This window comes from Erinaceus europaeus, chromosome 3, assembly GCF_950295315.1.
Source record: "Erinaceus europaeus chromosome 3, mEriEur2.1, whole genome shotgun sequence".
In the NCBI taxonomy this organism is placed as follows: Eukaryota; Metazoa; Chordata; class Mammalia; order Eulipotyphla; family Erinaceidae; genus Erinaceus; species Erinaceus europaeus.
This window is the reverse complement of record NC_080164.1, coordinates 147,805,247-147,821,411: the sequence shown is the minus strand read 5'-3', so window position 1 is coordinate 147,821,411 and position 16,165 is coordinate 147,805,247. Positions and strand designations below refer to the sequence as shown.

Sequence of the window (16,165 nt, the reverse complement as noted above, 5' to 3'; positions counted from 1 at the left end):
ATTGTAAAATAACAAGGGTAGAATTCCATGTATTTCTCTCCACCAGAGTTCCATATATCATCTCCTCCATTGGAAGGTTCCGTATTTTTTATCCCTCTGGGAGTATGGACCAAAATTCTTCATGGGGTACAGAAGGTGGGATTCTGTAATTGCTTTTCCTCTGAGAGTGGTCGTTGGCAGATCAATCCATACCCCCAGCCTGATTCTATCTTTCCCTAGTGGGATAATGCTCTGGGGAGGTGAGGTTCCATGACAAATTGGTGAGGTCCTCTGCCCAGGAAAGTCGGAATAGCATCATGGTAGCATCTGCAGCTTAGTGGCTGAAAAGCATTAACATATAAAGCAGGGAAGTCCAGTTGGCATCACAGTATCATCTGGAACCTGGTGGCTGAAAGAAGAGTTAACATAAAGCCAAACAAATTGTTGACTAATCATGAACCTAAAGGCTGGAATAGTTCAGATGAAGATTTGGGGGTCTCCTTTTTGTAGATAGTTCGTAGGCCTATTTTAGGTATATTCCAAAGGGCTTATGACTATATTAGAGGTTTTTTATTTGTTTGCTTGTTTGTTTTCCTGGATCCCCACTTCCTCAGAGCCCCACCCAACTAGGGAAAGAGAGACAGGCTAGGAGTGTGGATCGACCTGTCAATGCCCATGTTCAGCGGGGAAGCAATTACAGAAGCCAGACATTCCACCTTCTGAAGCCCATAATGTCCTTTGGTCCATGCTCCCAGAAGGATAAGAATAGGAAAGCTATCAGGGGAGGGAATGGGATAGGGAGTTCAGGTGGTGGGAATTGTGTGGAGTTGTATCCCTCTTATCCTATGGTTTTTGTCAGTGTTTCCTTTTTATAAATAAAAATTACAAAAAAATATATAAAGCAGGATAAATTGTAAACAGGAACCTAAAGGTAAAAATAGAGCAGGTGGAACTAAGGTCTTTGTATGGGAGAAAGCTAGGAAATCTATTTTAGGTATATTTAAAAGGGCCCATGACTTTACTATTTTTTGCCTGAGCCTGACAGCTAACATGCAGGTGGGCTAAAAGTATTGTCTGGGAAGATGGTGTCAGAGTTGAGAACAGAACTAGAAAACTGCATCAGGACAAAGAGTAGTTTCCAAATATGAAGAAAGTGTATAAACACTGTTAACTGTAAACCCCAGTGATCTGACCTAGGGCTCATTATGTATTCATATTTGACACAAGAGCTTGTGTAACCTCTGCATTCCTGTCATTCTGAGCTCTCAGTGCTAGGTACTATTCTAAATAATACATAGAATTCTAATCCCCAAAGTGACCCTGCCAGATAGGTGCTATTGTTAGTCAAACATTTTAAATGGAAAAAGTCACGGACAGGTAGGTACTTAAATAGCCTGTCTGTATCACATAGCTCCTAGCTGGTGCAGCTGAACCTGAGCCCATGCTGTCTGCCATTTGCTGTGCTACAGGAAAACCTTTGATGCTGTCTTCAGACCTTGAGTCACTTCCATATGCCCCCTATTTATTGACTTAAAGTGCTCTTGAAAGTACATGGTCAGAATCACAAGAACTGAAGTGAACCAGGAACCTCTGGACACCCATAAGTAGATCAAGTAGATGGGTCAGCTCAGTTAGATATTCGCACTTTGAGTAGAGGACTCTGTGAGCTCAATTTGCCTTAATTAAAAAGGGAAATGTATTGGCTTGCATTGCTGCAAAAGCCAGCAGTGATGATGACAGGAGGCTCTTTTTTCTTATAGTAACTAAATGTCTTGGTCTTAATATATGGTCTGGCTCAAGTTCAGTGCCTTTCCCTGTGTTTACTTACCACTGTGCCTAAAAAGAATGTTTTCTCACTGACCATGGGCATATCGCATCCCTGAGGGCAGAGCTGAGCCACATGGATAGAATTATGAGGAAAGATTTCCTAGAGAGTTTGATTGGAGGTTCTAGCAGAGGAGCATAGCTACTTGTATACACTCATCAGGTCTATCTCTATTCAGGGAAGATTATCCTCTTTGATTGAGTGTGTAGCTTCAGGAGGGACACACATGGAAAGGTGAAGGAGGAAGGGGACACCTACCTAACTAGCCAGATCAGCCTCATCAACCCCGGTGATCAATAGGGTGACAGATGTCCCAGCCAGATCGCCCTCACATCCAGGTTGAAAGATTTCCTAAGCACTGGACAGACAAAATGAGGCCCAAAATAAGAGATCTGTTCTCGGACCAGGGAGACAGCGTAATGGCTTAAGCAAAAAGATTTACATACCTGAGGTTTTGAGGTTCAGGTTCAATCCCTTGTATCACCTTAAGCCAGAGCTGAGCAGTGTTCTATCTGTATCTGTCTCAAAAAATAAAACAAATTACATATACACACACAGTCATATATATATATATATATATATATATATATATATATATATATGAAATTTTCATTAGAGCATCACTCACTATGTTGAAGACACCGGGTTAAATTAGCCAAAGTTAGAAATTATGGAGTATTCTTAACCTCAGTTTCAATTCTGATTTTGTGGTAGATGACCTTAGTAAGTTATTTCACTTGCATGTGCTTCAGTATATTTTCTGGATAGTTTTGAGGCATAAGATAATATGTGTTAAAAATTTTAGTCACAGTAATCTCTTAGGAGTATTATTTTTTATACTCCAGAATTAATCAGAAATTTGAGGAAATCCTGACTTTGGAATGATGCATTTATCTTGATGAGTCTACTTTATTTTGATTTGAACTGTCTCCTCATACTAGAGAGTAATTTAATGCCCTGAGGCAACTCAGTGCAATCAACACACAGTAGTCACACATTCAGCTTTTCAAGGAAGATAAAATCCTTATTATCTTAAAGTGCTCCTCAGTCCATTCAGATCAAGGATCTATCTAAACTTCTAAAGGAATCCAATCTGAATTAAAGTTCAAGACCAGGATGCAGAAACATGTAGCTGGTATTAATGAAAGTTGTTTTGTACCCGAGGCTCTAAAATACCAATTTCTTTTTGGGGGTAAAAAAAGGGGGGAGCACCTTAAAAGTTTTCATAGCTAGTGTTTTAATTTAAGCTAGTGTTTCATTTGTACCAATTGAAATTGCAATCAGTCCTTACCCTTGAAAGAGTTGAGATCATTGTTTCTGTTGTTAAATCTGTTATTAGTTCTATATACACATTGTCTTATCAAGCTGATCAGTTTTATACTATATGGTAATTGCAGGAAGAATCCCAGCATGTGGCTATTGATAAAAGGTAATTGATTTAATTGACTTTACCTCCCAGAAGAGTTGTCCTTTCTTTGAGCTTGACTTCCACATAGTTTCTGTTTTGTGCTTGAGCCAGCCACTTCCTGTCTTGAGTTTCATGAAATGTACTCTCTGGAGTTACAGAATCTGTCTCCTCCAGAGGAGAAGCCATCATTTATTGCCCGTCTTTCATCATCCACACAAACTCCTTTTCCTGGGTTGCTCTGCATGTCCAGAGTTTCCCTTTTAGTTTCCAGGAGATCCCCGAGTCAATCATTTCCATGAGCATTAAAGCCTCTCATTTATCTCCTCCATGACCCTTCTTTTTCTACATCCCCAATTCTCCTTATGCACACAAATGTGGAGAATTGTATTTTAACTTTTTCCCCTAGGTCTTTTGAGCAACTTGGAGTTCCCCAGAAACATAAAATTATAATTAATCTTATGCCCAAATTGTTCTCTCTTGTCCAGTGTCTTTTTGGTAGCCACTTTGACTCTGCCATACTTTCTTCCACCACTTCGTTTGGACTTTATGGACACTCAAGTGAAGAGAGAAAAATATAATATCATTAACAATGAGGATATAGTAAAAGAAGACACAGAGAAAAACATATTAGAAACAATCTCCATGGTTTTGATATTATTATTCATGATTTTGATATTCTGTAAGATAAGAGATTTTTGAAGAAGATAGATATAAAAATTCCAAATGTAGTTTTTGAAGGAATGGGAGAATATATATATATATATAGTGAATTTATATATTCATAAAACTTTGTTGTTTAGGAGACAATTAGACATTTTCAAGCAAGTTTCAGCTTTTTCTTTTTACATTGCATTTAGAGGAAACTAAGATTGAGAACATGATAAGAAATACAAGTCCAAAGATATGATATATTTTTTTTCTGTATCTATTTTTTTCTTCACTACTACATGTTAGTATTTATCTTGCTAGATTTGGATGTAGCTTCAGGATCAATGTATACAACTACTGCCAATCAGCAAAAAATGACTCTTGTTTGAAAACATTTTTCAGTCACATAACAAGAATCTTTTCCTTCATTCTACAAGCTTTTTATTGGAAGCAGTTTGGCACACGAAAAGTTATATGAAAAGTTTATTAGTCTAATTAGTATTTGTTGAGTACCTGCTATGTATCAGATATAGCTTGATCATCTTATTATAAGTATCATATTTGATCATCAGGTAGTCAAAAAATTAGTACCGTTACCTCTATTTCAGATGGATTTTATATTAACCCAATGAAAAAAGCCAAAAGAATAAAGAATAGCTTCTTAATGATTTTTTTTCACCTATGAAGTCATCTCATTCAACTATGATCACCTCTCACTCTCCCATCACTATCTGCAAGTCCCTTCGGTTTTATAAGTGAGAGATGAAGAGGAAAAATTTTCTTTCAGAAAAGCAAATATTAAGTGCTGGGTCATGTTGTCTCTTGAATTTGCTTTGTCCCTTATTTATCTTATGCCCTTACCCACATCTGTCTCATTTTCAGGCATACTTACCTCTCACCTTCTGGATCACTTTGCTGGATGCCTTTTATCAAAGCCTGGTCTGCTTCTTTGTGCCTTACTATGTGAGTCCTTTTTATTAATGAACTAGTGGTGCTTTTTTCAGACTTTGTTGCTGATGGCAGTATATATAATGTGGATATTTTAGGGGAAATTATTCATGTAATCAAGTTGATTATAAAATGGACTAAATCATAATCCTTTTTCCAAATATGTTAGGTAATGGATTAAATTTGGAGAGAAGTTCCTAGGCAGGTTTTCTTAGGTTTCTTTTCCAGCCCTGTATTACTTAATGGTTTTCATCAGTGACTTGAATAAATTGAAAGTTCTGTCACATAATTAGAAGAGTTAAAATTAGGAAGGGAGAATATGAAAAGGAAGCCAGAATATGAAAGCTGTTATTAATATTTGCTGGGTAATTTTACCTAATCTTACAAGAATGAAATTGGGAACACTAAATTTCAGCCCTTCTCCCAAAACTGAAAAGCCTGAGAAAAGAATGAAGGAATATGACCAGATGATGTGTAAAATTTAATTTAAAATCTTAGGTGGCTGGGACAATTGTGCACCTGGTTGAGTGCATACATTATCATGCAAAAGGACCCGAGTTCAACTCCACAGTGGGAAGCTTCATGAGTGGTAAAGCAGTACTGCAGGTGTTTCTCTATCTTTACTTCCCCTCTCAATTTCTCTCTGTTCTATCAAATATAAATAAATAAATAAATAAATAAATAAATAAATAAATAAATAGGGGGCTGGGGCGGTAGCACAGAGGGCTAAGCACCCATGGCGTAAAGTACAAGGACTGTCGTAAGGATCCTAGTTCAAGCCCCCAGCTCCCCACCTACAGGGGAGTCGCTTCACAAGCGGTGAGGCAAGTCTGCAGGTGTCTATCTTTCTCTCCCCCTCTCTGTCTTCCCCTCCTCTCTCATTTTCTCTGCCCTATCCAACAACAATGACAGCAGTAGCAACAACAACGATAAACAAGGGCAACAAAAGGGGAAAAAATAGCCTCCAGGAGCAGTGGATTCGTAGTGCAAGTATTGAGCCCTAGTGATAACCCTGGAAGCAATAAATAAATAAATAAATAGTGGTCTGGGAGGTGACACAGTGTATAAAACATTGGTCTCTCAAACATGAGGTCCTGAGTTCAGTTCCCAGCAGCACATGTACCAGAGTGATGTCTGGTTCTTTCTCTCTCTTTCTCCTATCCCTCTCATTAATAAATAAATAAAATATTTATATAAATAAAATAAATGATCAATCCTAGGACAACAACAAGCACAAAGCAGTAGAGATAGTATTGTATGAATAGCTACTATACTCACCCCAACCTAGAAGAAAACACTAGCTTGATGGTGTTGACAAAACTATAGTATAAGTGAAAAAGATGATGTATTTTGTTAACAGATTTTATTAAGTGACTTGAATGTTAGAATGTTCTGTTGGGCTGGCAGAATAGCTTTCTTGGATAGTGCACTATTGTGTCATGTGTTTGACCCAGGTTTGAGCCTAGACCCCTCACACACCTTGAAGGAAGCTTCAGTGATGTGGTCTCTTACTTTTCACTCTCTTTCTCTCTCTGCCTCTAAAAAAAGAAAAAGAACATTCTGTGTATATGGTATTTGAAGAGACATATAGATCGGGCATTCTGAAGTGTAATCAGAAGAGAATGGTTAGAACCGTGAAAGACCAGAAAATTGTGTTATTGGAAGAACATTTTTTACAGACATTAAGATGTATTACATAGGAGAGAAGGAAATACATGTTCAGCTAAGATATAAGCTCAGCATAGTCATAATAGCAGCTTCAAACGTTGGCAGCTCTGAAAAGTGTGTATATTTGATATTTATCTATACATAAAGAGCTAGAAGTATGAGTAAAAAGTTCCAAGAAGATGAATTATGATTCAGAATTGATGAGGAATTGTAGATAAAAAGTTAGAAGATTAGATGGTCTCTCTGGGAGAAAGTCAGACTCATATTTCTAGGAACATTCAAATTTATCCTTAATGGTCAGTTATTAGGGACATTGTAGAATACAATACACTCAGCTCTCAATTGAGCTATACACTAAAGTGATACTAACCACCTCATTAAGTGCACATAATTCTTTACGATCCTCTGTTGTCTTTCTTTTATAGACTTACCAGGGATCAGACATTGATATCTTTACATTTGGAAATCCCCTGAACACAGCTGCTCTGTTCATCATTCTTCTTCACTTGGTAATTGAAAGCAAGAGTTTGGTGAGTGGTTTTCTTTCCTATGAAGTAGCCTGAGAGTTTTCACGCCTGGGTAAAAGTCTTCTATTAGCTTAGCAACCCTGCTAAGCCTTCCCTACTTACAAGATAATCGGTTCTAGGAAGAATAATGGCTCCATGGAAGAAGGATGATTTTCGACTACTCTTAATGATCAGTTTGTGCCATGACATGCAGCCAAGGAAAGTGGAAAAACCCTGCCTGGTCCCCTTGGTGCCATATACATAGTAGTGATTCATGGAGGTGTAAAGTGGGCTGGAGAAGCAATTATCGTTCTGTGGCCAGCATTGTTCACAACTAAAGTGATGTCTTATAACTAAAAATTAAAAAGGAATTTTGCCTTCTAACATAACAATCAAAATGATCCCTTTGAAATATGTCACATTTTTCTGTTGTTCTCTAGTGGAAACCTTTCAGTGGCTTTGCATTGTACTTAGAATATGATCTCAAATTCTGAGGATGATCTAGAAAGCCTCATGCAATGAGATTCTACCCACCCTCCATCTCCCCCCCTCTCTTTTGCCTCCAGGGCTTATTGCTGGGGCTCAGTGCCTCTACTACAAAATCCATTGCTCCTGGCAGCTATTTTTTTTTTCCTATTTTATTGGATAGGACAGAGAAATTGAGAAGGGAAGGGAAGATAGAGAGGGGTAGAGAAAGATAGACACCTGCAAACCTGCTTCACCACTTGTTAAGCTTCCCCGTGTCATTAAAGTTCGGGGCTCCAGTGGGCTAGCTTCGCGGTGGTAGACAGAGACGACCAGATACACACAGCTGGGCAGAGAAGCTTTATTCACGAGCGGGCAAACATGTGCTCTCCTGTCTTTCTGCTCTGGTGGCAGAGAGAGACCCTTAAACTAGTCACCACACAGATCTGTCCTGCATCTCCTCACACCGCTGCGCCAAGAACTCCCGAGCTGCTAGCATAGGGGGCGGGGAGAAATAAGGCGCAAAACTAGCAAGGGCCAAACCAATTCCTCCCAGAGGTGGGGGGAAGGAGACCAAACCAATATGAAACGTACAACACACCCCCTGCAGGTGGGGGGCCAGAAGCTTGAACCAGGATCCTTGTGTGGGACCTTTCACTTCGTACTATGTGCGCTTAACCTATGCACCACTGTCCAGCCCCCATGACCCCTACTTCTCTTGCCAAACTCCACTCCACTTATCAAATGGACAGGAACCACATATCTATCTTTTAGTTTCTTAGATACATTGATCTCATTAGGATATTTGGGTCTTAGCATTTAACTCATCTTCCAAATGGGAATATTCTCTTATTCTTAAGATTCATTTATTTATTATTGGACACAGACAGAAATTGAGAAGGGAAGGGGAGATAGAGGTAAAGCTTTCCACCTACAGGTGGGGAGCAGGGGCTTGAACCCTGTTCCTTGTGTACTGGAATGTATATACCTAACCAGGTGCATCCACATCTGACTCCCTAAATGGGAGTATTTTTTCTTCCTCTTGGATTCTTGTCTTTTTCAGTGCAGATGTTTTCTTAGTCTCTAACAAAAAGGCTAGCTCCTCCCAAACCATTTATTTTTTTCATACCACTCTCTAGTTTTTATTCATAGGTCTAACAATAACTTATGATTATTGTTTAATCATATGATTATGTAACTCATGCCCACCTTTTGCACTAAACCATTATCTTTTTTGAGATCAAGTTCATGTTTATTTTGTTTATCATTGCATAACAATATCTAGGAAAAGGTTAACACATAGAGTGATTAAAAAATATTTAAGTGGATGTATGAGTGATTAACCCATTTAATATCCACGAATATATTTTTTTCATTTTTTAAATTTCTTTATTGGGGAATTAATGTTTTACATTCATCAGTAAATACAATAGTTTGTACATGCATAACATTTCCCAGTTTTCCATATAACAATACAACCTCCACTAGGTCCTCTGTCATCCTTCTTGGATCTGTAATATCCATGAATATATTTTTAATGGCTATCCATTCAAATATTTGGGGGTAAACTTACCAGTCTGGTAGTGAATCTATTTAAAACAGTTGAATGAAGTTGTAGTTTCATGTGACAGAAGAGGTCTACTATAAAATTATTTATAATGATTTCAGAAGTGGGGTTGGATTTTTTTCTTAATTTACTTTGCCTATCACTTGCTGTAATTAAGAAACTGTAGGGAGTCAGGTGATAAAGTGGCGGGTAAAGAGCATGTGGAGCAGAGCTCAAGGACCAGCTTAAGGATCCTGGGTCAAGCCCCTGGCTCCCCACCTGCTGGGGAGTCGCTTCACAGGCGGTGAAGCAGGTCTGCAGGTGTCTATCTTTCTCTCCCCCTCTCTGTCTTCCCCTCCTCTCTCCATTTCTCTCTGTCCTATCCAACAACGAGGACATCACTAAAAACAACAATAATAACTACAACAATAAAACAACAAGGGCGGGAGTCAGGCGGTAGTACAGCGGGTTAAGTGCACCTGGCGTCAAGCGCAAGGATTGGCATAAGGATCCCTGTTCGAGTCCCCAGCTCCCCACCTGCAGGGGAGTCGCTTCACAGGCGGTGAAGCAGATCTGCAGGTGTCTGTCTTTCTTTCCCCCTCTCTGTCTTCCCCTCCTCTCTACATTTCTCTCTGTCCTGTCCAACAATGACGACATCAGGCACAACAATAAAACAACAAGGGCAACAAAAGGGGAGATAAATAAATATTTAAAAATAAATAAATACATTTAAAAAAACAAGGGCAACAAGAGGGAAAATAAATAAATAAATAAATAAATATTTTTTTTAAAAAGAAACTTTATAAACCTAATGGGTAAAAAAGGTTCCTATCTGCAAATGCCACATGTGTAGAGTAATGTAAATTATAGAACTAAAATACTTGTTATTCTAATATCTTTGTAATTTGATATTTAAACAAGTATAGGTACTTTGAGTTGTTAGCTAAGGAAGACATTAGTCTGGCATTTACTAGTATGCTAAAAGCTCTAACAAAATGAAGCATGGTGGTTTGAATTTATTGATTATGAGTAATAATAATTGATTCTGGCTAACATAAGCAAATAGAAGATATTAAAAAGAGGTTGGAGAGCCTCCCCAGAGCCCTACCCCACAAAGAAAAGATAGAAACAGGCTGGGGGTATGGACTGATTTGTCAACGCCCATGTCCAGTGGAGAAGCAATTACAGAAACCAGACCTTCCACCTTCTGCTCCTCATAAAGATCTTTAATCCATAGTCCCAGAGGGATAAAGAATAGGGAAACTTCTAGTGGAGGAGAGAGGATATGGCACTCTGGTGGAAGGAACTGAATTGTATGGAATTGTACCCCTCTTATCCCACAATCTTGTCAATCATTGTTAAATCAATTTTAAAAAAATAATAAGTTGGAGAACCATACTTTAAAAAAAAAATCCCAAGGAACTAGAGTGACTCCAGAGACCCAGGAACTGGAATTAATGGGCAGACTTGCCATGATGGTACTGAATTAACTTCAGTTATTTTCTTTCTGCTCTTGCCTTATTGTACCCTATAGTCTTTGATTGAAGGAGGAATACTTTGCCAAGACTCTCATATGCTAGACTTCTTCACTAAGAAGAAAGGGATTGAAAGCTTGGTGCCAAGAAAGTCAATAACTGTTATATAAAGAGTACACCTGTAAGGAACTATTCCTCATGCTAGGAAATGCTAACCTTCATGACAACAGTCCTTTGTCAGTATGTCAGACATTCTGAGAATATGGTTAACTCTCCTCATGTTCTTGCTCACCAGCTCATTGTAATCTCCTTCCCTCTATGCTGGTTTTTACTCAGGGTGCTTTGACCTCAGGTCCTTGTATTTACTTATTTAAAGTTGACTCCATGAAGTGAATATCTCAAGTTCTGAAAGTAGATCTTAAGGCGGAGAAAATTAGGGCAGTAAGGCTCAGTGGGAAGGAAGAAAGGACCTTTGAGAAAGAAAAAGGAGGGAGTCAGATGGTAGTGCAGTGGGTTAAGCGCACGTGCTGCAAAGGGCAAGGACTGGCTTAAGGCTCCCAGTGTAAAGATCCTGGTTCGAGCCCCCGGCTCCCCACCTGCAGGGGAGTCACTTCACAAGTGGTGAAGTAGGTCTGCAGGTGTCTGTCTTTCTCTCCCCCTCTCTGTCTTCCCCTCCTCTCTCCATTTCTCTCTGTCCTATCCAACAACAACATCAATAATAATTACAAGGGCGACAAAAGGGAACAAAGGAATTAAGGAAGAAAGAGAAAAAATGACGGTTAGTAGTCTTAGGCAAGGATTTTTAAAAAAATATATTTTATTTATTTTCCCTTTTGTTGCCCTTGTTTTTCATTGTTATTGTAGTTATTATTGTTGTTATTGATGTCATCATTGTTAGGATAGAGAGAAATGGAGAGAGGAGGGGAAGACAGAGGGGAGAGAGAAAGACACCTACAGATCTGCTTCACCGCCTGTGAAGCGACTCTTCTACAAGTGGGGAACCGGGGCCTAGAACCGGGATCCTTACGTTGGTCCTTGCACTTCACACCAACTGCGTTTAACCCACCACGCAACCGCCCGACTCCCGGAAAGGATTTAGGAAGCATTTTTTTTTAGCAGTTTATATATTCCCCCCCCCCCCAAAAAAAGGAACAGTTTTTGTGACGTGTGAAGTTATCTACAAAGATAAGAGGAGAAAGGAGAAATCCAGCTCCTTCTTTGCAAAATATAACCCTGGGGGGCGGGGTATGGTTGGGCTGTGGCGCACTGGGTCAGGCACACACAGTAGGGAATGCAAGGTCCCATTCAAGGATCTCATTTCGAGCCCCTGGCTCCCCACCTGCAGGGGGGTCACTTCACAAGTGGTGAAGCAGATCTGTAGGTGTCTTTCTCCTTCTCTATCTCACCCTCCTCTCAATTTCTCTCAGTCCTATCCAATTAAAAAAAAAAAAAAGGAAAGATGGCCACCAAGAGCAGTGAATTCATAGTATAGGCACCCAAGCCGCAGCAATAACCCTGGAGGCAAATTATATATATATATATATATATATATATATATATATATATAACCCTGGAGGAAAATAAATAATAAAGGTAATACTTCCCAAAATAGCTTAACAAATGCCATTGTATACCTGCAATTTTAAATTGCGTTGTTCATTGCACGAAATAACACTGGTAACTTTGGTAAAGATGATTCTTTTTTTCATAGTTTGGGTTACACAGAAAATCTGCTTAGGGATACTGTGTTTTGTCACAATAAATCCTGGTAATTTCTCTTCATTACAGTGACAGGTCAGACCCCCCCCCCCCCAAGCTCTACTGCTGCAGCAGCTAACATCAATAGTATGTTTGAGGGAGGCCGAGTTACTTTTTGTTCTGAACTTACTTCATTAAATAGCAAGGCAGTTTAAATAAAAATTATATTGCCACTTCATACAAGTATAAAAATGTTTAGGTTATTGTGTGATGCACAGGTTTATTTCTTGTTCCTATAAAGTCAGCTGAAATTCTAGAAAGCTCTGTCCCCCTGAGGAGCAGCACAATGGCCTCGGCTATGTCTTGGCAACTAACTGCAACAAGTGGAATTGTCCCCAAAGGGAACTTTTTGGTCAACATGGAAGGAATGGAGACAACTTGGAAATTTACATACTGGCTCTTCTGAGCTTCTCTCCTATCAGTTTTGCATATCCATTCCATTCACATTTCATGTATGGCCAGAGGAAGACATGGGCCATGTCTGGTTTCAAGGGAGTGGGAAAGTTCTATCCTCGGATGCCGTTTAGGTGAAGAGAATTTGAATACTGGTAAGTAACGGAAATGTCTACTACTGTGTGAATGGCTCAAATTCGAGTTTCACTGGCTCAAACTTGCCTTCATGAATAAACTGATCAGTGAGTGGGAAATGTGAACAAAACTAAAAAAGAAAATCCAGACATTTCATGGTTCACAGGTAGTTTTGAGTCAACTAGTCAGAACTGCCTTTTGACATCTGACTTAGTTTTATAGTTTTTATACAGTGATGTGAGCTATTCATGAAAAATGTTCATTTGTTGCTTTAGTATTTTATATTTTGTTCTTTAAGATCTAGTACACAACTTACCCACTCATGTGTCATTTCTTTAGTAGAACAGACTGAAAAACCCTATCAGTGTGTAAGTATTCATTTCCCCTACTCCTTTTGTCTTACAGACTTGGATCCACATGTTGGTCATTATTGGTAGTGTCTTATCTTATTTTTTCTTCGCGTTGATTTTTGGAGCCTTGTGTGTAACTTGCAACCCACCATCGAACCCGTATTGCATTATGCAAAAGCACATGCTGGACCCAGTGTTCTACTTAGTTTGTGTCCTCACAACCTGTGTTGCTCTTCTGCCCAGGTATGGTAGCTGTTTTTTCTTCAATAGAATAAATGAAGTGGGCTAGAAAGATAGCTCACCATGTAGAGCACCTGCTTTGCCATGTACTCAATCCAGGCCCAAGTCCCTGTACTACAAGAAAGATACATTGGCCCTAAGCTCCAGTTCTGTGATACCTCTCCCTCTGTCTGTCGTTCTGAAAGAAAGAGCAGCCTGGAACAGTAAAATTGCACATGCTCAAGGCTCCAGCTCCAAGGGGTGGGGAGAATGGGCCAGATAGCTGGAAGAATAAATAAAATCATAAGTTTATAATTCTCCAGGCAACTAGAAAGAGTGTAGGGCAGGTTATATTATGTAGTAATGTCAATCTATGTAGTAGTTAAGTACTGGTTTTTAACTATTTTACCAGATAGAAATGTCTTAAGCAAACTATTAAAGATGTCTCTCTCTCTCCTGGAAAGCTCTAATTTGGTTGACAGTCCACAGGGCTAGTTGTACAACTTTGTTTCACAGGGTTATGCAAGGAGCTGGAGCCTTTCCTCTCTGTTTTTGTTCTGCCATCTCTCAGGGGTGTTACCTTCATCTGCCTGACTGACCATGCCTCACGCTCAGCACACCTGTCTTCCATGCCCCTGCTGCTGGAGGGAAAAGAGCGAAAATGGAGTGCAAGTCATTTTCCTGTCTCTCTTACAATGGCGTGACCCAGACATTTCATACATTATTACTTATACCCTGTTAACTAGAACCTAGGTATGGACAGTGTGAGTGGCTCACATCTGAGAGTTTGTTAAGAAGAGAATCAGTTCTGAGGGACAAGTAGCAGTCCCTCCTATAGCTGAGAACTCTGAAAACTTTACAGCTTCCTTCTTTTATCTGTCTTCAGTGACATATTCCATTTTATGTTCAGTTAATTCTTTCTCCTCCTTCCCTCCCTCCCGCCTCCCGCCTCTCTCTTGCCACCAGGGTTATTGCTGGGGCTCTGAGCTGCCGGCACTACAAATTCACTGCTCCTGGTGGCCATTTTTTCCTCTTCCTCTCTTTCTATTTTTTTTTTGTTTTTTTATTCATTTATTTTTGGATAGAGACAGAGAAATCATGAGGGAAAGGCAAGGTAGAGGGGGAGAGAGACAGGGAGATACCTGCAGCACTGTTTTACAGCTTGTGAAGCTTTCCCCCTGTAGACAGGGACCACAGGCTTGAACCTGGGTCTTTGTGCATTTAGCCAAGTGCACCACCACCCAGGCCCCCTTATCTATGTTTATCTGATAGTATAGAAACTGAGAGCAGAGGGAGAGACAGAGAAAAAAAGAGAGAGAGACCTGCAGACCTGCTTTACCGCTTATTAAGCTGCCTCCTTGTAGGTGGGCAGTGGGGGTCTCAAACCTCAATCCTTGCTCATGGTGATCTGTGTGCTCAGCCAGACTTATGAATCCAGGCCCTGTGCTTGGTGACTACCCTTGTACCACAACAACAGAGTTAAATAGTTCAACAGAGACTGGATTGCAGAGCATGATTTGCCAGCCCCAATATGAAACACCATTACAAAGTATAGTGGGCACAACAACCCCTTGGCCGATGGGCTTTCCTTCTAGGAATGCATATGAGAAACCATTTTGGACCGGGGAGGTGGCGCACCTGGGATCCAGGTTCAAACCCCCGGTCCCCACCTACTGTAGAGACTTTCTGTCTCTCTTCTCTCCCCCTTCTCGATTTATCTCTGTCTTTATCGAGTAAATAACTAAATAATAGAAAAAGAAACTCTATTGGAGTCATTTTTATGGTGCCTGTAGTTATGTTCTTCTACTTCTTCTAGCGTTTGCCCTTCTTCCGTAGCCAGTCAACAGCGTCAGGTTGAGCCTGATGTAAAATTTCGAGACCTCCTTTGAATCTGGAGAGGTGGCAGTCATTGACTTTGTGGGTCATAGTCTGTCTGTAGCCGCAGGGGCAGTTCGGGTCGTCTCTGGCTCCCCAGTGATGGAACATAGCGGCGCACCAGCCATGGCCTGTTCGATAGTAGTTATGTACTTAACAATATCACCATTAAACTCAGGCACTTCTGTAGTGCTCACCGTGATGTTACTTTCAGAATTAAAACAATCTACAGAATTTATAAAGAAATAGTTAAAGTTAAAACCCTTAAAATCGGTACAAGGATTGAAGTGGCATCTCATTTATTTGCATTTCTCTGATAATCAGTCACTCTGAGCATTATTTTATGTGTGTGTGTGTGTGTGTGTGTGTGTGTGTGTGTGTGTGTGTGTGTGTGTGTGTTAGCTGTTTAGATTTCTTCTTTGGTGAATATTCTGTCTATATCCTCTCCCCACTTTTAGATTTTTTTTTTTACTTGCTTATTGTTGCCGTTTGGTGAGCTCTTTCTATATTTTGATTATTAACCTTTTTCCTGATCTATGGCATAGAAAGTTCTTCTCCCATTTCATAAGGAGTCTGTTTAGGTGATGGTTTATTTTGCTGTGCAGAAGCCTTTTTATTTGATGTGGCCCATTAGTTTATTCCTGTATTTGTTTTCCTTGTGAATGGATTTTAGTCATTAAAGACATCTTTTTCTTTTTTTCTCTTTAAAGATTTTTTTAAACTATATTTATTGAATTTGATAGGACAGAAAGAAATTGAGAGGGAAGGGGAATAGAGAGGGAGAGAGAGACAGAGAAACACCTGCAGCACTGCTTCACTGCTTATGAAGCTTCCACACACACACCCTGCCCCCACTGCAGGAAGGGGCCAGGGGCTTGAACTTTGGTCCTTGTACATGTGCACTTAACCAGGTATGCCACCTCCTGACCTCCTTTGGAGGTATCTTTAAAACTTAGATAGAAAAGAG

General features: G+C 39.8%; 1 protein-coding gene across 8 annotated transcripts in view; it reads left to right on the top strand.

Moving 5' to 3' along the window:
- The window catches only part of ATP10D (ATPase phospholipid transporting 10D (putative)), a 124,790-nt gene that overhangs the window by 104,787 nt on the left and 3,838 nt on the right, over window positions 1-16,165 (top strand). For 7 of the 8 annotated variants that reach the window (XM_060188095.1, XM_060188091.1, XM_060188092.1 and 4 more), the window contains 3 exons: window positions 4,743-4,823; window positions 6,902-7,006; window positions 13,160-13,347. In XM_060188095.1, the coding sequence (XP_060044078.1) occupies window positions 4,743-4,823; window positions 6,902-7,006; window positions 13,160-13,347 (374 nt within the window). Of the gene's footprint in view, window positions 1-4,742; window positions 4,824-6,901; window positions 7,007-13,159; window positions 13,348-13,894; window positions 15,120-16,165 lie in introns of those variants that run through there. The other variant, XM_060188096.1, reaches the window with a different exon arrangement.